General features: G+C 43.5%; 1 protein-coding gene and 1 long non-coding RNA gene across 11 annotated transcripts in view; one reads left to right on the top strand and one right to left on the bottom strand.

Moving 5' to 3' along the window:
• The window catches only part of SGCD (sarcoglycan delta), a 236,451-nt gene extending 215,041 nt beyond the window's left edge, over window positions 1-21,410 (bottom strand). The window contains exons 1-2 of one of the 4 annotated variants that reach the window (XM_066614273.1): window positions 21,355-21,410; window positions 10,064-10,249 (exon numbers count right to left, since the gene is read on the bottom strand). In XM_066614273.1, coding sequence (XP_066470370.1) covers window positions 10,064-10,249 — 186 coding nt within the window. In that variant the 5' untranslated portion in view covers window positions 21,355-21,410. Of the gene's footprint in view, window positions 1-10,063; window positions 10,250-18,295; window positions 18,365-20,064; window positions 20,086-20,464; window positions 20,752-21,354 lie in introns of those variants that run through there. The other 3 variants (XM_066614272.1, XM_066614276.1, XM_066614274.1) reach the window with 3 other exon arrangements.
• The window catches only part of LOC136639777 (uncharacterized), a 75,771-nt gene continuing 73,917 nt past the window's right edge, over window positions 21,404-23,257 (top strand). For 6 of the 7 annotated variants that reach the window (XR_010793726.1, XR_010793724.1, XR_010793725.1 and 3 more), the window contains exons 1-2: window positions 21,404-21,529; window positions 21,671-21,744. This is a non-coding gene — a long non-coding RNA (uncharacterized lncRNA). Of the gene's footprint in view, window positions 21,530-21,670; window positions 21,749-23,257 lie in introns of all 7 variants that reach the window. The other variant, XR_010793727.1, reaches the window with a different exon arrangement.

Here is a 23,257-nt window from a genome sequence, read left to right as displayed (position 1 = left end):
TGGCATCTTCTATAGTATCTCCATTAGTTTACTACTGTCTCTTACCTTTCCATTTCACATCCAAGGCTGCAATCCTAACTACACTTTCCTGAGAGTAAGCCCCATTGAACAAAATAGGACTTACTTCTGAGTAGACCTGGTTAGGATTGTGCCCAAACTCTGACAGACTTTTCTCTCCCTACCTCTTCTGTTGAATATCTACCGCAAAAAACAAAGACACAGCAAGAAATGAAGCACAATCAAAAGAATAATCTCTTTGTGTATAAACGATGACTGTCCAGGTGAAGCTCTGCGGTTTCAAGAGGCCTGCCCTGGGTGTCAAATATACTAGGTACGCCACTACATACATTCCCAAACCTTTCCCCACTCCAATATTCTTCCCCATGTTGTCTACTTTTGCATTTCTTTCCAGACACAAAACCAAAGCAGAAACGTATCCCTAATATATATTGCTGAAACTAGGATGTTTTACTGTGGTAACTTGACACGGACCACCTGTCTCCTTCCAGAAGGCATTAACAGTATGTACTTCCGTTAAATGCAAGAACATGTTGGAAGATCTCTGGGTACAGGACACTTCTTCCCTTGAAAAGTGTTATTGCTGCTTCTCCATCCCTGCTATGGTTTTTCTAACTTGCTAGGAACCAAAAGGAAGAAGTTGCCAAGCATTTTTCAAAATGCCTTTCATGTCAGCTTCAACACACTTCACATCGCAAAACTGTCATGATCTATTCCAGCTCTTCTTATATGTGGTTTGGGACTTGCTATGTGCCTTGCAAAGGTATCAGTGATCCAGCAGAATGTTATAAATGTAACTTGAGCCTGCTGCTCACTCCACTCCCTTAGCATACAACAGCTGCACTATATTTTCAGAGTGGCGCCAGCTCTTTAAACGAGGAAGTTCCCCTTTATAGATCCTCTTCTGACATAAAACATTTCTCTCTAAGGGAGTCCCTTTGGAGGCCCACATATATAAAAATGCTGTGTTGGTAATTGGTCATTTCTTTTCCAGAAAGAAATATGAACAATGTCCTCCTTGTGGGTCTTCACTCAGAAAAAAAAAAACAAGCTCCCAGTATACTTCCCCCACCTAAAACAACTGTATACCTAATGGGAAATGTTCCCAAACCGTAGCAAGGTTTCCTGGAGGAAAACACTGTGTTGAACCTGGTCTTAATTCTAATTGGAGAATGCCCAGATTGATTCACATTCCCAAGTAGATATGCTATTTGCTTTGTTAGGTTAAGTAAATCTCTATGAAGTATTGGAAAATAAATTTAACCTTGGCATCAGAAGTAGACAAAAATCCCTCCAAGCAGATTAATGTATTGAGCCCTATGGAAAGCGAAAGTAAGCCACACGGTTGCATTTACTCATGAGTAAGCAAACATGCCTTGGCTCCTGGTCAAGTTAGGCAAAGGGGAATGCAAGGTTAGCTGCATGGTCCCAATCTGATGAAAGTGGCGCTCAATAAATGCTCCAGAAGGCAGCACATCCCCCCCTTAAAGAATAAAACAGAGGCTTCAGCTGGTAAGGTCCATTTATTTGTTTTTAGACTTGTAAAGCCAGGTGGGTCCTGATAGAGCTATGCTTGAAATATAAGAATTTACACTGAAGGCATCTACACCTTAGGAGTGGACCTCAACAAGTGGGAAACCCTGGCCTCTGAGCGGCCCACTTGGAGGCAGGCTGTGCAGCATGGCCTTTCCCAGTTTGAAGAGACACTTGGCCAACAGTCTGAGGCAAAGAGGCAAAGAAGGAAGGCCCATAGCCAGGGAGACAGACCAGGGACACACTATACTTGCTCCCAGCGTGGAAGAGATTGTCACTCCCGAATTGGCCTTTTCAGCCACACTAGACGCTGTTCCAGAACCACCATTCAGAGCGCGATACCATAGTCTTTCGAGACTGAAGGTTGCCAACAAACACTGAACTGGGCACTGGGGAGGGCTGAAAATCTCACTAATATTTTTGGGGGGGGGGTGTTCTTGCAGGCAGGCTACAGAGAAAATTCACTTGGTGAAACAGGGCTGGCTTCCCCATATTTAATTATTTGTTTTACTTTACTTTGTTTATTTTATTTTGCTTGATGATGTCACTTCCAGACATAATATTACTTCCAGTGGGTCCTGAACAGACTGTCATTCTAAAAAGTAGGTCCCAGTGTTAAAAGTTTGAGAATCACTGCCTTAAGTCAAAACAGGCCAATGAAATATCCTCGGGGGGGGGGGGGGGGCGTGACACACTAAGTGACAAAAATTCTGGAAATCATGGCTTTTAGGAATAATACTATCATGTTATATACCATTTGATGCAGAATTTCATCTATTGCTTGTGGGGAAATATTGACTGCATTAATTTTCTGGTAGGTAATTATACTGATGTCATCCTATTTCTTATTATTTATTAAAATGTAGAAATAAAAATTATTCAACATTTATTTAATATTTTTAATGCTTTATTTTGTGTATAATACTTGAATTTCTTCCAGTTACGTTTACGTTTAACTTCACATGTGGATTATGCCAGCGTTTCTTTAGAACTAATTTAAATTTTTCATCCATCTATCTGATGCTCATATTCATCAGATGTTTTCCTGACTTGCTCCTGTCAAACAATTCATTAATACTTTATTTTTGGAAAGGACTTGAAGTTCCTTAGTCTAACCAATTCATTTCAGCATAAGCGTTCCTGGATTGTCTTTGTAGGTCTGTTTCCTAGAGTGGTGATGAGGGGAAGGAGTGAGCACAGACACTTTTGGGATGGTTAAGAAAAGTGGTATGTAAGTAGCTCTAAGAGCTACTCTTACTGACAGGATGTTTTGCCAGATTCCTAATCCAAGCTTCATTTAGAGAATTGGGCCCCCACTTTCAGCTAATTAGCTCCCCTAGCTTAACCACAGCTAGGTCTAGCACACCACAAAAACTGTGTTGCAGTAAGCAAGCAGCCAAACCGCGCTGTATCTGCAGCTCAAGGCCAGGCAACGCACTCCCGGGAATGAAGACGACACACAGCAGTTGTCCACCACCAGATGTCCTTTACTATGTACAAGATATTTACAGATCCAAGCAGACCTGAAAGCAAACAGTTCTGATAGCACACAAATCACGATCCTCATCAACGTAGCTTCCCGCACACAATCCACTCTGCATCTCCCACAATGCAGCTTGCATAGGCTGCAGTATGTACTGGCGTTAGCCAATGAGAGGCGAGCTACTGTCTGGTGATGTGCTGACTCACCATCTGGTGATACATGGGGTGACACACCAGGTGACAGTATCTGGTGACCAGGTATTGCATCAGCCACTCCCATGATGCTATGCTGTGTGTCAGGCCAAGACATCGGGCCTTGCTCTATCCAGCCTGCAAATTCCCTGCAGGCCTGGGGCTGATACCATAACAAACTGCCACTGTACTCCAGCACCAGCAAGACGGAGACTAGTAAGTGGCTGGCTTGCCTGTAAGTCTGCAGGGTCTTGAAACAGCAGTCCTTTCAGGTACAGCAGCACCACCTCAGCTCTCCAATACTCAGCAGTCTCTGTTGATTTAGTCCAGGGGTGCCCAAACCCTGGCCCAGGGGCCACTTGTGGTCCTTGGGGACTTCCAATCTGGCCAGTGGGCAGCCCCCAGTCTCCAATGAGCCTCTGGCCCTCCTGAGACTTGCTGGAGCCCATGCAGGCCTGATGCAACTGCTCTCACTGTGAGGACAACTGTTCGACCTCTTGCTTGGGCTGTGGGTGGAGGGCTTCCTCCACTGCTTGCTGTTTCACGTCTGTGATGCAGCAGTGGCAGTGAAGGGAAGGCTGGCTGTGCTTTGTGCAAGGCCTTTTTTAGGCCATGATCTATTGTAAGACCTTCATTCATTCATATAAGTTCCATCTCTAATATATTCATTTATGTAAATGTATGTAAATTTATTCAAATTTGAAATGTAAATTAATTCTTTTTTTCCTGGCCCCCAGCACAGTGCCAGAGAGATGATGTGGCCCTCCTGCCAAAAAGTTTGGACACCCCTGGCTTAGTCAGTTCGTTAGTCAGTGCACCAGTTCATGAATTAGTGTGCCAGAAAGTCAATTAGCCAGAGAATCATTCTGATAAGTAAAGCGATGAGTCAGTCCTTGCGTCAACAAGCCAGTAGGTCAGTTAGCCAGAAAGTCAGTCCATTTAGCCAGCAAGTCTCCTCTCCCTCCTCCACTCTCACTCCACCTACAACCCACAAATCCTCCATCAGGTGCTCCTTATATCCCTAGAGACCTCATTGCTTCTAGTGACTGCAGCAGTGCAGCACATGTCTGCTGAAAGCCCAGGTGTAGTAAATATAGAATGTACAGGCGCTAAGCTTTGAGATGTCTTTGCATATTTGGCAATCTGGCAGGCACACCTGCGACTGCGCAAATGCTTTGTTATCTATGTTTAGTGTTGAAAAGCCAGTGCCCTGGAAAATAGTGGAAAGTTATAGAAAGAGCTAGCCTTGAAAATGTTATGAAGAAATCATATCTATGGAATGCGTTTGTGGTTAAGCTAGAGAGCCGGCAGGTTACAGCCCGTATGAATGTCAACATCCTCTTAGAAATTTCCCTATTACGTAGCCTTATATCATGTGTTTTGAGACTTAATAAAAAGCTGGGTCAGGAGCTGGGAGACACTTCACTTCTCCCTTGATTTCATTCCTGCTCCTGCTTCCAGCACTTTCAACCTCTCTGAAAAAAAATAAATAAATAAAAATAAAAAGCTGGGTCAGGAGCTGGGAGACACTTCACTTCTCCCTTGATTTCATTCCTGCTCCTGCTTCCAGCATTTTCAACCTCTCTGAAACCTGTGTCTGTTATCTAATTCTTGCCATGGCTTCTCTGCCACACCAAAGCAGCATCTTAAGCTGCTCCTCAAGTAGCACCAAAATGCTACACTCAGGCCTTAATCCTTAAAGGGGTCACTGCTGACACCACATCCTATCTCCTCGCCAGATCTTCTGCGATTCCAATACACAGGATAGTTCTAGCTGGAAGTATAGAGTTTCTATTATAACTAGTATAGAGTTTCTATTAATCTTACCGACATAACATCTTGTTTCATGCAGAAAGATACATATTGGAATAAGCATGGTTTTGCTGGTCAGTTTAAACCAGTGGTTTCTGAACTGTGAGCTGTGGCTGTCCAGGGAATTGTGGAAACCAGCCAGGAGAGTCAGGGAATCTTCACAAAAAAACCCCTATGCAACATATAGGATTGTAAACCTAAGGGGGAGCTGTGTCCAATGGCCTAGTACAGGGGTGCCCAAACCCCGGCCCGGGGGCCACTTGCGGCCCTCAAGGTCTCTTAATGCGGCCCTCAGGGAGCCCCCAGTCTCCAATGAGCCTCTGGCCCTCCGGAGATTTGTTGAAGCCCACACTGGCCCAACGCAACTTCTCTCAGATTGACGGCGACTGTTTGACCTCTCATGTGAGCTGTGGGATGAGGGCTCCCTCCACTGCTTGCTCTTTCACATCTGTGATGCAGCAGCGGCAGCAAAGGAAAGGCCAGCCTTGCTTTGTGCAAGGCCTTTTATAGGCCTTGAGCTATTGCAAGACCTTCATTCGTTCATATAAGTTCATCTTTAATATATTCATTTATGTAAATTTATTCAAATTTGAAATGTAAATTAATTCTTTTTTTCCCCCGGCCCCCGACACAGTGTCAGAGAGCTGATGTGGCCCTCCTGCCAAAAACTTTGGACACCCCTGGCCTAGTAGATCAAGGGAGCTACCAGTCAAAAAAGTTTGGGGAAAGTTTACACTGTTGTACTCTAGTTGCATGAATTAACATATTGGGGGGGGGGGAAATTACCTTTTGGGAGGAGACCTGCAGTCTTAATTTATATAAGAACATATGAAAGGTCCTGCTGGATCAGGTCAAAGGCCCATCTACTCCAGTATCTTGTTTCCCACAATGGCCCAACAGCACCCTACATAATGGCCACAAGCAAGAGAGAAAGGCATACTTTTTTCTGCCATTGCTACCCTGCAACTGGTATTCAGAAGCACACTGCAATCAAAATTGGAGGTACAGGCATGCCCCCTTATTCGTGGGGATCCGTGCTGGAACCCCTGTGGACTGCTGAAACTGCAGATATGGACAAAGGTCCATCCCCGCAGTCCCAGGGGACTGCTCCCTTTGCCTCCAGAGGGGCTTTTGAACTCAGCAGAGGCTGAGGACATCCGTCCCTAGCCTCTGCCAAGCTCAGACTGAGCTCTAAAGGCAAAAACACACAACTTCTGGTTTCATGGAAAAACTGGAAGTAATTTTTTTAATGCCTTATAAGGCATTGGGAGGCCCAGAGAAGCCCTTCACAGCTTCCCCTCACAGAGCTCCCCTCACTTCTGGAGAGGCTGCACACAGAGTGCACACACTGGAGGGTCTGGACCCGATCCATGAATAGATGGATCTGCAGAATGATTAAAATGGTGCAATAAAGACATAGATGAATAGATGAATCTGTGGATGAGGGCCCCATGAAGTGCACAGCCATCATGACTAATGGCCATTGGCAGACCTGTTCCCCGTGACTTTGTTCAATCCGCTTTTGAAGCCATTCAAGCTAGTGGCCATCACATCCTATGGTCACAGGTTCCACAAACTGATTAGGCACTGCGTGAAGAAGCACCTCCCTTTCGACTGTTCTAAATCTCCCATCAATCAGTTTCATTGGACGTCTCTTGCTTCTAATATTATGAGAGAAGGAGAAAAAGTCTCTCTCCTAGCTCTCTCCCCACTGTACGTCATTTCATAAATCCATGCAATGTAACATAATAAATATATTTACTTGGTTCCATATTACTTAAAATGAAGTACTTGCATGTTTTTCTTCCAGTTTCATCCTTAAATAAATATAGTATTTATTTTTGTATTCATAATAGCATTCAACAGCATGCATTTCAAAAGCAGTTTCAATTCATTAATCCAGATGCCAGAAATACTGAATTGCCAAATAAACCTGTGTGCATGCAATGCAATTAAGAAAATGTTTTCGTGCTAAAGAACTCTGCTACCACTAAAAACAGTGCGCTCATAAAAAATTACAGCACTGGAGTCTAATGGTGTGTTGGACCAGGGTAATAGGTCCCTGTGCTGCTCCATCAAACTTAATGGGATTCTGAGCCACTGAAAAATCCTGTGCCTAACTAGTGCTTGGGAGTTCAAATGCAGGCATCTGCCTATATCCCTAAGGACACAGCTCAGTGGTACAGCCCATGTTCCCCATACAGAAGGTTCCTAGTTCAGAACCCACTTAAAAGAATTTCAGACTGATGAAGAGGTAAAGACACCTGCCTAATACCAAGGAGAGCTGCTGCTAGTGAAGTGCTGCTCCAGATAGACCAGTGTTGGCAGTACTGGCAGCTTCATGTGATTTAATGCAGGAAGTCAGAGGGTAACAGCTTATGTACTGCTAGATATGCCCAAGTATATAGCTTGTGAGGTTGAAACATAGAAGGCTTTTTCACCAAATTTGTTAAGGACTTAAAATGGCCATATCAAGACCTGGCAGCAAACCACAGCAGCAAAAGAACTAGTTCTCTATCTGCTGTTTGTTTTTTTTAAACGATTAAAGCATTAGGAAGTAGCCAGTTAGCTGTTCATTACACACATTCCAAGAGAATACTTGCTTTGTAAAATGACAAACAACTGTAACTTTGGTTCATACTATAGTTAAACACTACTACTTTGTAAGGTATTTACTGTTGGAAGGGAGAGGGGAAGCAGAGTAAGTGAAAACACCCCCTTCTTACGGTTAAAAAATATGCCATCAGACAGGTTAGTTGCTATCAATAAAATGTACACAGGAATGGAGACTTGGGTATGGTTTCATAACATTTTACTCCCAGTTGCTTACATACATCTTACAATCAGAGGCACTACTACTTGGGAACAGAGAACCCTAGAGCTGTTTACTTTGGAGGGGAAGTGTGACAAGGATGGGCCTGGAGGGCATGGAGTCCTGGCAGAGTACATCCTTCTCCTGTGATGGTCGGGAGAGGAAGAGAGAATGTAAGAAGTAGGGGAGGAAGAAAATAGTGTTAAGAACCACACTTTCTGCAAGAACCATACAAGGGCATGTAGATGGTCTCAGGTCTATGGACAGTACATTGCCCCCCCCCCCCGAGTCCTGCAGGCAGCAGGGTATCCAAACTCCAACATATACAAGCTATAAAAAAAACACTAGGTTTGCCCTGTAGGGCTACATATGCTCCTATCAAGTATCGGCAGATAAATATGTGAATAGCCTTGGTGCAGAGAGGAAGTGTAGTATAGCAGCAGGCCATGGTGATACTCTGTCACAATGGTTTAAAAGCAGGGCATAGATGTGCAGAAGCACTGGAAAGGGCAAGAATACAGCAGTCAAACTAGGAAATAAACAAGAAACTAAGAGTACTTAATGAGAAATTCATTTTCTGGGTTCAAGGCCACATTCCCCAAGTCTAGTCTAGAACGTGGCCTTAAAACCAAGAAGATGAATTCCTCATTAAGTGACAACTCTGGCCACAGAAGCCTTAGTTCCTACATTAAAAGAATACTGTCATGGGGGGGCGGGCGGTGTAGCTTTGCTAGTACCTGCCATTCTACATGAATACCCAAGTGTTACAATAGAGAAGTATTCAGCCTTTACAAAGTTTCTTTTTTTAAAAGCGTATACGTTTTAGGATTTCACAGAATTCTATGTCATTCATTGCCAGTGATGGGTTGGGCACTGTCTAGGTTGTGCAACCATATTCACGACACCATATTCTGCAGACTACTCACTTTCACCGACAAACTTGCTGGGTTGTGAGAAGGGGAAAAATCACCTCTTTTTTCAAACACAAAACATTAGAATTGAGTACTAGGGGGAAAAAATTCAACACTTTTCACAACAGAAATGCAGGGATAGGCATTGGATCTTGAAAAACAACAGTTCAAAATGCACAAAAACAAAACCATCTGGTTAGGCCCTAAGAATCTGGCTTAAAAGCATGGGAACATATGGTTTAGTGTTTGGAGTATTGTTATGTATTAGTCCCAAAATATAATTCAGAGCAAGTCAGTTCCAAAATTATGCCTTTATTGTACCATTTTTAATCATTCAGTCTATAGGATCACTCTATATTACAGTGCTGTTTTTAAAAAAAGTTCTCGGACATGCATGAAGTGCTATTTATCATTTAAGCAATCTCTCAGTGGCTGGCACAACAATATATGTGGTCTGATTTGACCTTCACCAAAAGGAAGAAATGTGAAAGGAAAAGGGAGTGGATGCAGTATAATACAGTTATTCACAAGGGAGTCTTTTACTAAGTGCTTTTTCCTTTAAAAATTTGCTTCCTTCTCATAAACAAGCCAATGGAAGCTGCCATTCAAATTTATCCTAGGATTATATACAGTATTCAGTCTGTTTTTGTTCCTGGATAAATTTTGTGCTCAAACTATGATCTGATTTTATTCATTAAGGATCTGCATGTAGAGCAGCATGCGCATCATGTATGTGTTTAAAAGAAGAACTGTATTACAAGCAAAATTGTGCTGTCCCAGCGCAAGGCATTCTCGTTCCGTATGTACGGACAATATGCTTCCTAGTTTGAACAACACTGAAATGGTCTCTTGTGACTTCTGCCCTGAAAAAACAACCCTTGTGTAGTAGGCCGGTAGTCTGAGATTTACACTAATCTCCTCATCTGGGATAAGCTTTAACTTTTGTGCAGATTTTTATCTCCCATTGAAATTGATAGAAATGTTTCCTTATGAACAAAGGAAGGTGGAGAAGAGTAACCTTCACTGTGCTGGTGACTGGGATTGAAAGTCCTGTACCAAAAAGTGTGACATGCAAACCTTTGAGTAATGAAATAACAGCCCTCCCCACACATCCTTTGCCTGTTAAATTTTTTTAGTAGATGTCAAAGAGGCTTCCTCTTTTCACATGGTGGCCTTACTGAGTGCATATTTAGGATCCAAAATGCTACATCATTGCAGAGGCATATCTTAGCACTACAACCTGAAGAACGTCCATCACCCCCTCCCAAGCACAACAAATGTAACCTTAGCACCTTCTACTTACAATTGTGAAGTTCATAACCTTGAGAATCCAGATGGTCATGGCAAGGTTCACCAGAATTAAAATCATTAGGAGTAGCACAAAGAAATAGAGGCACCTCTTCCGCCAGCCATAAATCCCCACTTTATATACATGTGGACCGTCTGAGTTCTGCATGGCGCTCCTGTGTGCGTACTGTTCCTGAGGCATCTAGAAGAAACAAGACTACATTGAAGTGAAGCGGCAGGTTCAAGCTGGACAATTAGAAGCACACGTGCATACAGTATCGAGCGTTTTGGAAATACCTGCTGGAAAAAATAAGCCTTCCTGTGGTTTGTTCCTGTTGTGTGCCTCTGTTTATTTTATATAGCAGTGAATCATAATGCAGGTACATTATATACATTTCAACACACATACAGGAATTTCCCATAAAGTCTGATCTCAAATAGCTCTCTTAGCAGCACCAGGTTTTTGCAAGGCAGGCACTCTAGGGCCCCTCCAAATCCTGAGGGGAAAATTTTGCATGCGTTTTGCAAAAGAAGTTGAGTTCAGCACTTTGTTTTGAGGATGCAATATTACTTCTCTGAGGCCTTAATTCACAAAAAATCATCTCAAATAAAATTATTCCTAACTGCCAAAAAAAAAAAGGGGGGGGGCACACAGAGGTGGTGCTGGGATTCTTTCCCTGAAGCATTCTTAATATATAATGTTTCTCTAGCTCAATCAAATAATGGCCAAGTGCTACACACCAAAGGAAGTTAACTCACTGCAGGTTCTGACTTAGCACTGCTTTGCCGAAGGGGGGTTTGTTCGATGCCTATCACAGTACAATGATTTTGCTCAAGAGCAGCAACAAAATTGTGAGAATTCCGAAGAAAGAAAGGGCCTGATGGTCTTCATTTCAGGGAGCTGTATTGAACCTAAACACCCAAAAGAGTTTCAGAGAGTTGTTTTGTTTCAGTGAACTAGAACCAAACCTGAAACTAATACCTCTTGGTTGCCTGGAACCTGAACACATATCAAATCCTCCCAAAATGGTTCAAAGTAAGTGGCTCAATACTCAGGCACCAAGGGACAATCATTTATAATATGGCCTGTTTGTTGTTTTTCTTATTCCTTTTGCACAGTGCAAAAGCGAGCTGAATCGCAGTACTGCTCACTCTCCCACACCTCTCATTTTAAAAGAGAGGGGGAAAATAGTTCTCTTCTCGCTTTCCATTTCCAAATTTGAACCATACCAGAGAGTGCACAAATACTGATGAATCTGAACTGGAACTGAACCCACTGACGAAAAAAGGAATAAATAGTTACGAGGAGGACATGTCTGAGCACTTTCTCAAGTTACAGAGTTCACTGAGCCTGAGTTACTAAAGCTGAGCAACTTGATTGTTCAAAGTGCAGAAATCATCATCATCATTATCATCATCATCGTAATTTATCATTTCTATACTCTTTTCCTGCAAAGCACTTCATATACTTCACATTTGTTGTTTTTAAAATAAATCTATATGGCAGGCCAACATTACTATGCCTATGTAACAAACAGAAGGCTAACACTGACAGATAGTGGTTGGTCTAAGACCATCAAGCAACATTTGAACCAGATCACATCTCATGCATTTCATCTCTATGCTATCAATTAAGTGCATGCTGACATGGTTGTGTGAGCTGATGGCATGTGCTGAATGCAAGGACATACTGAATTCATCTCATTGCAGCAGAGAGATGGTAATAAAGTTATCAGAGCAAAATCTTCAGAACAGAGAAAGAGAGAGAGAGAGAACATTAGAGCTGTGACATCTGAAACAAATGACACTCATTCTGTTTTCCAGAAGTGTGGAAGATAAGGACATCACTAACTTTTATTATGGGACTGTGATCTCTGGAACAAAAAATGGCCCTTTAAACTGATGGACACTGGGCAGCTTACACAAGGAGTAGAAGAAATGCCTATGAAACCTCACCTAGAACAAATCTTTTCTTGAGGTTATGTTCATGAGAACAGGAAGTATCTATGAAAACCTTCTGAGTCCACCGTGGAGTAGACTCTTATATCTGAACAGGTCCTTGTTTCTGGGGCCCTGTTCCTATTTACTCAAGTCCTACTTTTGCACCTGACCCCTGCTTATACACAGTGAAAGAAAGGCACTTCTGGGGGCTTTTATTTGACTATTTATATCCTCACTTTTAATAAAACTTTCAAGGCAACTAACTGCAAACAATGACAAAACAGACAAATCAAAACAATGACTCTCCACTAAAACAGCAATAAAATTAAACAATATATACAGTATAGCACTACAAACATTAACGGTAAAGCAGGAGATGGGGAAGCACATCGAAAGTTAAAAGCGAAGGTGAATAAATTGTCTACATGTGAATGTCAACAGGGATGGCATCACATGAGTGACTCTGAGAACAGAATTCCACAAATATTCCACAAATGGCATGTCACCTCCCCCTCTCATGGGGGAGCGCCATCTCCTGGGGGCTGGTGAAGCCTATGGACATACCAGGCCAAACATGCTGTGCTCTTCACAGTATGTTTAATAGGGAACAATCGCAAAAGAACACGAAAAAGGAAGGGGTTGGTCTTCCTCCCTGGGTTAACATCATTCTTTCCACTATGATCCTCTTCCACAGCTTGTGCCACCAAATGCCCTATGTGGAGGCCTTCTTTCAGAAATGCAGCCCAGGATAGGGTCTCCAGGGATGTGGCATGCCCTAGTACACCTGCTGGAACATAAATTCCATCCAATCCAAACTAGGCTTGGGCTGGAGATACCTGGGGAGACTACTCTGGCCCTCCCCCAGGTGAAGATGGGTGGAGGGGTCCTCACAGTGAGCTTCAGCCTAGGCAGTTATGACAATGTCCAGTGAGGTTTGGTTTCTCAAAATTCAAGGTGCACCTTGGTTTCTTCCCTGGTTTCATCCCTTCTCTCACCTCATCTGTGACCTTTTCCCTAGTTCTTTCTCCTCCCCTTTGCCCCCTCTCTTGGGCCCTGTCGATTCCTCCCCTTCCTTCCAGCTGGTTTCTCCTGCCCTTCTCACCTCCCCCCTGGCTTTTTCATGCCCACCTCTCTGGTCTCGTCCGCTCTGGCTCCTTCTTTTCTCCCTGGTCTCATCTGCCTTACACTGTTTTAGCTCTGTTGGAGGCAAAAGAGAACTGCTTTTTGCTCACCTACTACAGTTACCCATTCAACTGGAACTTGGGAAATCACCTTAGCATGATCGCAAAGGCTTATGGCAGTGGTATTCAAACTGGGGTGTCGTGATGCCCCAGCCTGAGGGTCCTGGTCTCTTTCCCCTTAAGGGGCAGGGGCAGCCAGGAGTCAGGGAGGAGGCAGTGGCGCAATCCCCAGGATCGCGGTGCTCAGGGGGGCTGCAGGGGCTTGGGTACACTTGTCCAAGCTTCCTGCAGCCTCCTGCGGTGCGGGGAGCCCTGAGCGACCTTCGGCAGGGCTCCCCAGGTTAGGGAAAGTGAGAGTGGGGCGATCGCACCTCGCCTTTGCTAAACCGGAAGTGGAGCGCAATTGCTCCACTTTCCCTTCTGACGGGGCTGCAGGGACTGGGTTGCACCCTCCAGTCCCTGCAGCAGCCATCCCTGGGTGCAGGGAGCTGTGCACGAGCACCTTCAGGGCTCCCCAGGTCAGGGAAAATGGGAGTGGAGAGATTGCGTTCCACTTCCGGTTTTGCGGAGGCAGAGTGTGATATCTCATTCTCACTTTCTCTGACCTAGGGAGCCCTGCAGGCGCTCGTGCACAGCTCTCTGCACCCAGGGACAGCTGCTGCAGGGACAGGAGGGTGCACCCCAGTCCCTACAGCTCCCTGAGCGACGCAATCCTGGGGATCATGTCGCTGCCTTCCCTCTGCCCCTGCTCCCTCCCACCCGCCCCCGCCAAGACTTACTGCGGGTTTCAAACTCCCTGAGAGTTTGAAAACCGCAGGCTTATGGGGTGGAACTCCCAGTTCCTAATGGGAGAACAGTCCAGCATATGAAAAATGTAATTTCACATGCTCCTTATGGCCTCCATAAGCATCCTTTTATGAGCAAAATTGCTTAAGGAGTAGTGCTGATTAGACTAAAAAATGAATGCTGTGGGGGAGGGTGTATAGCAGCTCTTGGAATGGTTGGAAAAAACAGTAGCAGGGGACAGAGAGCAGCCCATGAACTGCCTGTTGACCATCCCCAAATAAAGCTATATCCTGTAAGTTGATAAGAATCACAATTGAAGAAAATTCAGAGGATTACATTTAGTCTGATTTCAGAGTACAGTTATTTCCCAAAGGGAGTATACAAACACTTTCCTTGAAAACCGCACAGTTGCGTTACCAATTATCCTATGCAAATAGTAAAAATCACAGCCATCCTGTCACAATTTCATACAGCTTCAGTTTTAAACAATCTGGGTGCATCCTGAAATCCCAGATAATAGTTTTTGCCCCCCCCCCTCCCATTCCTTCAGTCCAGAGCACAGGCGAAAATGCCATGCCCAACTTAGGCAAAGAATCTACAACACACAAAAAGATTTATACTGGAACAGTACAAGAATGAAAACAGCACTGTCTTGCTCAAAATAGTACAAAACTGCAAGATGTACCGGGAAACTGATTTAGTGGCATGATTCAAGACTACAAGAACACAGTCTGAGATTTACACTGATGGAATACACTATGAAATTTAACAGATGCACATCTCTCTCTCTCTCTCTTTCTCTTTAGTGTCCAATTTTCTGTGGGGAAAGCAACAACAGTGAGGTGTTATACATTCAGGAACCCTAAAGAGCATTGTTAAGACAAACAGAAAGAATACAAGTCACAACTGCTATCCATAATCTCCTCAAGATGGAAGGGGGGAAAATGTCACAGAGTTGATATCACACCACTTTCCTCACATTTCAGCTACTGCAAAGGAAGCTAAGCAACCAGAAACAATATAACCTTGAAAGAATGTTTAAACTGTTCCCCCCCCCTAAAGTTTTCACTCTCTTCCTGGAAATATAATCATAACCCTGATACACACACACGAAGAATCTACCATTTATTCTAACAAACAATTTTCCATAATAATTTGATGATGAAAAGCTAGCCTCGGAACAAAAGTGGTAAAGATATTTCAGAAATAAATGTACTAAAAAGATGCCCTTTTTCAGAGATTAAAAAATAGAGATATTTTTGTAGAACAGTAACCAGTTCAATGCTCAATGCAATTAAACTTTTTAATAAAAGCCTTGTCTAATGGGGGGGGGCTACTGGAACTGTTAATAAAACAACATGTACCCTGAAGGGTGCACCCCAGAATTCCTTGCAATGTTACAGAAGATGCAATTTAACAAAGGATATTTATTGCCTCTCTTGTATTATGTTGCATAGCTGCTTGGGATGGTAAAAAATGTTGGGCCAACCCTGTTGAGCGTTGTGGTGATGAGGAGCAGCCAGGCACATATCCCATATGTCACACTTCCCAAGCGCTCCTGGGATCATAAGAACATAAGAACAGCCCCACTGGATCAGGCCATAGGCCCATCTAGTCCAGCTTCCTGTATCTCACAGCGGCCCACCAAATGCCCCAGGGAGCACACCAGATAACAAGAGACCTCATCCTGGTGCCCTCCCTTGCAATCCCTCCCTCGATCCTGAGGCATGCCAATATATCTGCTGCTGTTGCAATGTTACACATACGGAGATAGAGTCATTGCCACAAGAGATGGACTGGGACTCCACCGTGAATCCTTTCTTCAGCTTGTGGATACCTCATTAACCTAGGTTTCTCTTAGCAGTGAAGCCTGTTGCTGGAGGAGAGAAAGGGCTGCCAGTTAACCCAACTGCCTTCACTCCATTGTTTGAAAGGGTACAGGTGCCATGTTATTTCATTGCCCTTTTCCTTGTTGGACAATCTATGATGATACAAAGGGTAAAGAGGTTATAACAGTGGCTGAACCAGGCAAATCTGAACCAGGCCAGAACACTGCTTTCAATAGTAGGCAACCAAGATGTTCCCTAACAAAGCATAAATCTAGTAGATGCAAAATGCTGGAAGTAAGCCTACTTGGAAATGAGGCATAATGTAAAGACACAAAATGTGGCCAAAAATCATTGGGATTTTTGTGGTTTTTGCCTACAGAGACTTCCAAAAGTACATACGCACCCTACTGCCAAGTAGCGTCATCACCTCTGCATGCTATCTGAAGTTGCTTTTATATGAGGTTGTCACAGATGTCATAAGTTAAATGCATTTGGAAGATATCACAAATGAAAAAGTATCAGTTTCCATAAATCAGACCATTTTCCATTAGTTACTTCAAAAGCATATTGTTTCTCAGCCCTTTCAACTTCTTTCCAGGAAATAACATCTTCTTGATTTCCTGTTTCATGAGACTGAAATGCTCTTTGTCCTGGCTGCAATATCTGAACTATCAGTTTATTGAACAAGTGTGCTTGAAGTTTACAAAAAATGAAAACAACAACAATGCAGTATTAATTTCCCTTGAAAATTACTATCATCAAATTTCCTGTTGAATTATGTGGCTAGGATAGGTCTTGAGCGAAAGAGCACACCAGTACAGAATAAGAGATTAAGACACACAAATAGAGAGAAACCCATATACAGAATTAAGATTACTGATTTTCTCTTTTATATTCCGACATGGGCTGCAATCCTATCCACACTTACCTGAAAGTAAGCCCCACTGACTTATTTCTGAGTATGCATGCATAGGATTGGGTACTTGGCCCAGTTGATCATTAGGTACACACAAACATTTTACAAGCAGTCTGAAACTCTAATGTGTACATGGAAAACAAGTATTTTGAGCCACTTTATTACTCAGGTATACATGCCCGAGATCCAGGATTGGTTGTGACTTCCTGCCATATATACACAGAATGGCAAATACATGTTTGTGGCCATACAGCTGTGCCTCAGCACTCATGGGAGTTCCATTCTCAGAACCCCAAATCAGGGGTCAGGGCACGCTAACCTTCTGAATGTGACCAGAGAGGGACTTCTGAGGGCTAGGGAGACTGTGCGCGGACTCCTTGACCCTCAGGAAACCTTCTAAGGTGTCTAGAAGGCCAAAAATCAGCACTTCAGGTTTTTCCAACTGTCCCACCCTGCAGATTCCATTATCCGCTGAATTCTGTTATCTGTGAGGGGTCCTGGAACAGATTCCTGACAAATACCAAAGGCCCACTATATATACATAGCACAATGAGATTTTTTTTTTAAATATTCTGATATTTTAGTGCTGGTCAATACACGCTTACAATACAAGTAAGCACCACATCTTTAGTAGGAATTACTTGCAGGTAAATTTGCATAGGATTGTAGCCTTAATGTAGCATGAACTATGTACAGTCTCTCAATCAGCTCTTGGGAAAGACCATAGACATTCAAATATGCCTATAGACAAATTTTTCACTTTTCCTCCTGTACAGCCAGATGCTTCCTTTTGGCTAAATTTGTTGAAAAACATTTCAAAAGCAGTGCCTGAATGCTCCTACAGGATATTACCACTCCTGCTGTAGGAAAAAACTTGGAGCTTTGTTCTCCCTCCACCTCATTCCTGGGTGGGAGAAATAAATTATACAGGAAGGTAGGGTGACCCAGCTGTAGATAATAGCTGGTGTCTTGTGTCCATATACACATACTTTTTAGTGTGAACAGGTAAAGTGCCATCATATGTTCCATTTGAAACTTACTCACTTGTAAATATTGTAATGCAGCAGTGACATAGGCCTATTAAAGCATATAAGGCCTTCTCCTCCTGTCTCCCTCCCCAGAATTAAACAGACAACACTGAGTAGATGGAAAAATGTTTCCTAGCAAGCTCTTTTTCTCCGGATACACCTTATTTTAATGTTAGTGAGCCAAGGTCCCCTTCCTGGTCAGCCAGTCAGAATCAACAGAGCGTGCTGGAGCTGCTCCTAGAGCTGCTAGTTACCCCATCCTGGACTTCCTTCTCCCACACCCCAATGGAAACCAGGACATGGTGAAATTGGGACTGGTTGTCCCCACCTAAAGGGTTTTGATGTTTGAGCTGAATCCTTGAGGGAGACCAATTCACTTCAGATCATTCATTCCTAGCATTAAGATTAAGACAAACAAGATTTCCCATTCTGAGAGTCAGACAGTAGTTAAAAGACAGTGGTTCCTGGTTAGACAAGGAACTTCATAATTATGGGTAAGGATAAAGGCAAAATTGGGGAATTTGCTCTCGAGGAAGGAAGAACTTGGAGGACAGTGCGATAACTTACAAAAATCTCTACCAGAAATGGGGTTCACTGGATATTATCACAACATCCTGGAAGTTTGAAGACTCTCCATGCTTACAGAACATCTGAAAAAGTCTGAGAAACACACAGCTTTGAATATTCTGCTCGTGATCTGCTTTTTCCACCTCTTTTCAGTCTAGATCAATTTTGCTTATCCTAATCTTTGCCCTCAGAATAGTTCCTCACCGTACATTAGTCTGTTTACTCAGACTCCAACTTCAGCTGATTTTATGAAACTGATACCAGGATGGATCCCACCATGCTTATATGGCTGCCAGACTAGATTCTTATCTAGGTGGTCTATTGCCCTTGGCCTGACAGTACCTCCCATAACATTAATTCCTTTTGCACTGATTTGTTACTGTGCTGATAGTTACAGCCTTTGTCCTAGCATAATTGACAGCTATTCTAGCCAATGGGAGTGTTGCACTCTGGGTCAATCTGCTCCCATTTCCTACCAATTAGATTAACAATGCATTTTACAGTTCAGTTGCATGCAGTGCTCAACTCTCCAAAATGGATTCCCCAGCATTATGAGATGTATTATCGCAATAAGATATTTTCCCTGATGATGAATGGCTTAGGGCCCAATCCTATCAAATTTTCCAGTGCCGGGGTAGCCATGCCAATGGCGTGTGTGCAGCATCCTGTGATGGTGCGGCAGTCACAGAGGCTTCCTTAAAGTATGGAAACATTTGTTTCCTTACCTTGGGGCTGCATTGCAGCTGCATTGGTGCTGGAAATCTGGATAGGATTGAGCCCTTAGCCAGTAAGATCATGGCCTATGCTATTCTTGGTCACATGCTTAAGAGGTCCCTTAATCTTTCCTCCTCTTTATTGCCTTTGTCTAGAGGGCATTCAAAATCTAATGGATAGATGAAACTAACATTTATGTATTTTATTCTGTTTCTCTAGCTCACTTGGGCCATAACCTTGCCACTACATCTAAATCTGCTTTACACACAACCTTCTGTGAAACCTCTACCCAGCTTGTTACTGATGATGATTCAGTTTCTCATCCATGATGGAACACATCAATAAGTGCACAGGCTAAAGAAGCAGCAGGCCTCTGACTTAAACCTTGACCTAAGCGCTGCCAGTTAACGGCACATATTTGGATCTTTTCCCCAATGTATAGTTCTGTTAAGTGTTTTTGTTTTTGTTTTTTTTTTGGTTATTATGCCCTTCCCTATAAAAAGGGGGAAGGGGCACTCAGAACAGATCAAATACATCTTCAACACATCCCAAAAAAATAAACGCTTTTGTGCTAGCCTGAAGCAAGGCAAATAGAAAAGGCTTCGAAAGCTACCTCAAGATACAAGGCCGCGTGTCCTTTTGACTCATTTTATGCACTGACAACTCTGCTGTGCAGTTAACCTGCAGATCCTGTACAAACATGCCAGGTAAGGTTCATTGGCACTGCTGAGAAAGGGCACTAAACTTTAGAAAATAAGAAAAGTCATGCGTTCAATAGTCTCTCAGAAGAGACACCCCTTTTTTAAAAAAAGAATGTTTCTTATAGTCATTATTTTTGGAAAGAAACTTCACCAGAAGAGAAGAGGCAGGTGGAACTGAAGTACATTTAATAAAAGACTTGTGAGCATATAGTTTTTTTTCTGTGAGTGTCCTAAAGGATACTGCAGTGTATTTTCTATTCTTTTGTGAGTGCCTGAGCAAAATGCAGAGAAATAAACAAATAAGAGCAATACAATTTTCTTGTGTCTTACAAATGTAGACAGAAAGCTACTTACCCAAGTTGTCCAAAACAGCTCAGCAATAGCCTCAGTCTCCTGTTAGTAAAATAGCAGCATGCATCTGGACGTTACATCTGCATGTGCAACAATTACGATACACACAGATACCATTCCCTATATTTCCTTGAAATTTAATGGAAATTTAATACACACACACACACACACACACACACACACACACACACACACATAGAGAAACAAGTTCTCCTGATAAGATTAGAACAAATAAAAGTTAGAAAGGCAGCAACCCTAGGCAATCCATTTGCAAAATGAGCACCAGTTTCCCAACTTCCTCTTCTTCAAACCATTAAAAGAACACAAGCAGTTCCTTCTGCTTCAGAACAAAAGGACGACAATGCCAAGCAAGCTGCAGGGAAAGAGAACAATAGCCTCTTACCTCTCTCTTTCAGTAGCCAGATGAAAATCCAAGATCCAAGATCTGTGGACTGAGGTGGGGAAGAAGACACAGTGTTGCTTTCAGAGCTGCACGAGGCCTACCCTGCGTTCAGAAGCTGCCCCTGTCAGATTTTCCAACAGCAGAACTGCGGCCAAGTCCCTGCCCATGCCTGAAGAATTTCCTGAACAGCATTCCCGTTCTTTTTCTAACTGCTTTGAAACCACACTCTGTCTTTTACTTCAATAAGGCTTTGTCAGGCCAAGTTACAGCTACTGGTCTGGCTCCAGATATAAATTGAAAACATGTGTTTTGCATTAGAAAGCCTCTCCCCCCCCCACAAACACGCCTCTGCACTAAGTGCAGGGGCACCAAACGTTTTGCATTTGAGACTATGAAGCAAATCATTTTTGCAAACATGGACGGTACAAATATTTTTGCTTCAAGAGGTTGTGATTACTCTCCCTCGCTTTTGCCTTGTACCAGAGATTCGAAACAAACCTCTACTGCTGTTAAGGCAACTTTTCCACCCTCACCAAATCTGAATAGGATGGGAAGTCAGTTTTCTGTTCAGTGCTACCCTCTCTTCACCTATGCTTCTCTTTCATTTTAATTTCAGTTGCGAAAAGGAGCGGCTTATTTTTAGACTCTCAAGGCTCTGCTCAGCACATTGCTGCTGTATCCTAATCTTGACATGCATGACTGTAGGCTGCTAAAAATACTACAATTATGTTTGAGCTTCCTCACTCTTCTCTACCCTGACAGTACCCCAGCAAAAGCATGAAAACAAGTTTGTTTTTACTTTGCCTGTGAAATGTGTGTGCCCTGGATTAAATTTAAAAAGAAAAAAAGAAAGAAAAAGTGGTGGCAGAAGAGAGGAAGACATATTGTACCTTCTGTCAAAATGGACCCAGTTCTTGATAGTTTACATTTCCAGATAATACCACAGAGCAAGAATAGCTTGTCCAACACATAGCAACTTACGTCGCTCTGCCTGTCCCTCCCTTACTGTCACTACAGCCAAGTCTCACCAAAGGGAAAGAAAAGAGAAGAAGGAGAGTTGTCAAGGTAACAATAGAAAAGAGATAATTTATCAGGAGAAAAAAAAAAAGATTTTACTTTACATACATTAAAAAAAAAACTGCATGCAGGTTGTTTTCATTCAGTTACTTTTTTCTTGAACATCTGCATTGCATGCTGTTCAAAAAGAGACCTTGGAAGACAGGTGAAACACCACTGAACCTGCCATGACTTCTCCAGGAACTTCAGAGCCACAACCTTTGGTGTGTGAGTATGCCTGGTGTGGAGCAGACACATGGAAAATAGGGAAGCCAGCTGTATGATGGGTATAGAGTGCTGTGGAGTGCTTTTTGCGACTGGTACCACTTTACGTCAGTCAGTGCCAGCGCAGAAGACTCACCACCATTGGACGATGCACATAGGACTGGGGACTTAAAGTATTTGGTTAACAGTACTCAGTCTAATATGGCAGATATTCTAGCACTCATAATACCTGATTGCTTATCAGGGATGCTTTAAATCCTGAGCATCCTTCCAGTGCAATGAGTCAGGTTATATAATCCTTGCATTTTATTTCTAAAAAATATGATGCTAGAATTGAAATCATGGTTTTTCTGGAATCCTAAATCTGACTAAAGTTGTATTCCTAAACATCCCTACTAATTAGTAAGTCCCACTGAATAAACTGAAAGTAAATCTCACTTATTTCCAAGTAATCACACATAGTACTGCAGTGTAAGGGCTTGTTCATTCAAGTCTGCGAGCAGCAGGAAAGCAAGGACAATAAAATGAGCAGCAAAAGATAAAATATAGTGAACCAATTAACAGTAATTAAACAGCAACTAAAAACAGCCAAAATGTTTTGAAGAAAATAAACAGCTTTTGCCCCCTGTTGAAAGGTTTGCAGGGAGGGTGCTGATCTCAAAGGGAGGAAGTTCCAAAGCTGAGGCACTGCCAAAGAGAAGATCCACATAAAACCAGAGAGCCATGGTGGTCTACCTGACTCAGAAATTCGGACTTTTCCTCTATACAGAGGTCAACCAGAGCAGTGGCGTACCTGGGGGTCCCGGCTCCTGCGGCAACCCCAGTTTTCCGCCCCCCACCCCTTGCCCCCCACCCCTTTTCTGCCAACCCACCCATGACCTGGAAGTAACTGCGGTGACGTCATGGTCACCGTAATAACTTCCGTGTGGCTACCTCTTCCATTCCCCCTTTGGAAAAAAGGGAGAACGAAGGAGGCAACCGAGGCCCCAACAGAGCCTTCTGCACCGCTTGTAAGTGGTGCAGAGGTGTCCATTGGAGTGGTTTGGGGTGCTGCTTCCAGCAGCCCCAGACCACTCCAAAGGAGACCTCCCCACTGCTTACAAGCAGTGCATAAGGCTCCTTCAGGGCCCCAGAAGCCTGGAGTGTCAGGGCGATGCTCTAGGCCACCCTCTCACCTCCAGAGGCCTCTCCAGAGGAGGTGAGAGGGCAGGGGCACCCGGGCTAGAGCCGCAGCGCGACAGGAGTTGTGCTAATGCTCTAGGGCGCCTGTTTCCTCTCCTCCTGGAGGGCAGGGGAGGGTGGCCCAGTCCGGCGCTGAGTCGCTGCCAGAGAGTCAGCTTCTTGTTGCCTCTCCAGGAGCACTCCTGGGTGCCCCTCCTCCCTTGGGAGGAGGCTTTTTTTTAAAGGGAGAGAAGCCGGCGGAGCTGCCAGCTTCTCTCCCTTTAAAGAAAAAGGCGGGCAGGTGGCAGAGGGGAGGCTTGAGGAGGCACCCCCAGAGGGTCGGTGCCAAGG

The sequence above is a fragment of the Tiliqua scincoides genome, chromosome 2 (genome assembly GCF_035046505.1).
Source record: "Tiliqua scincoides isolate rTilSci1 chromosome 2, rTilSci1.hap2, whole genome shotgun sequence".
NCBI lineage: Eukaryota > Metazoa > Chordata > Lepidosauria > Squamata > Scincidae > Tiliqua > Tiliqua scincoides.
This window is presented reverse-complemented; position numbering and strand designations above follow the sequence as displayed.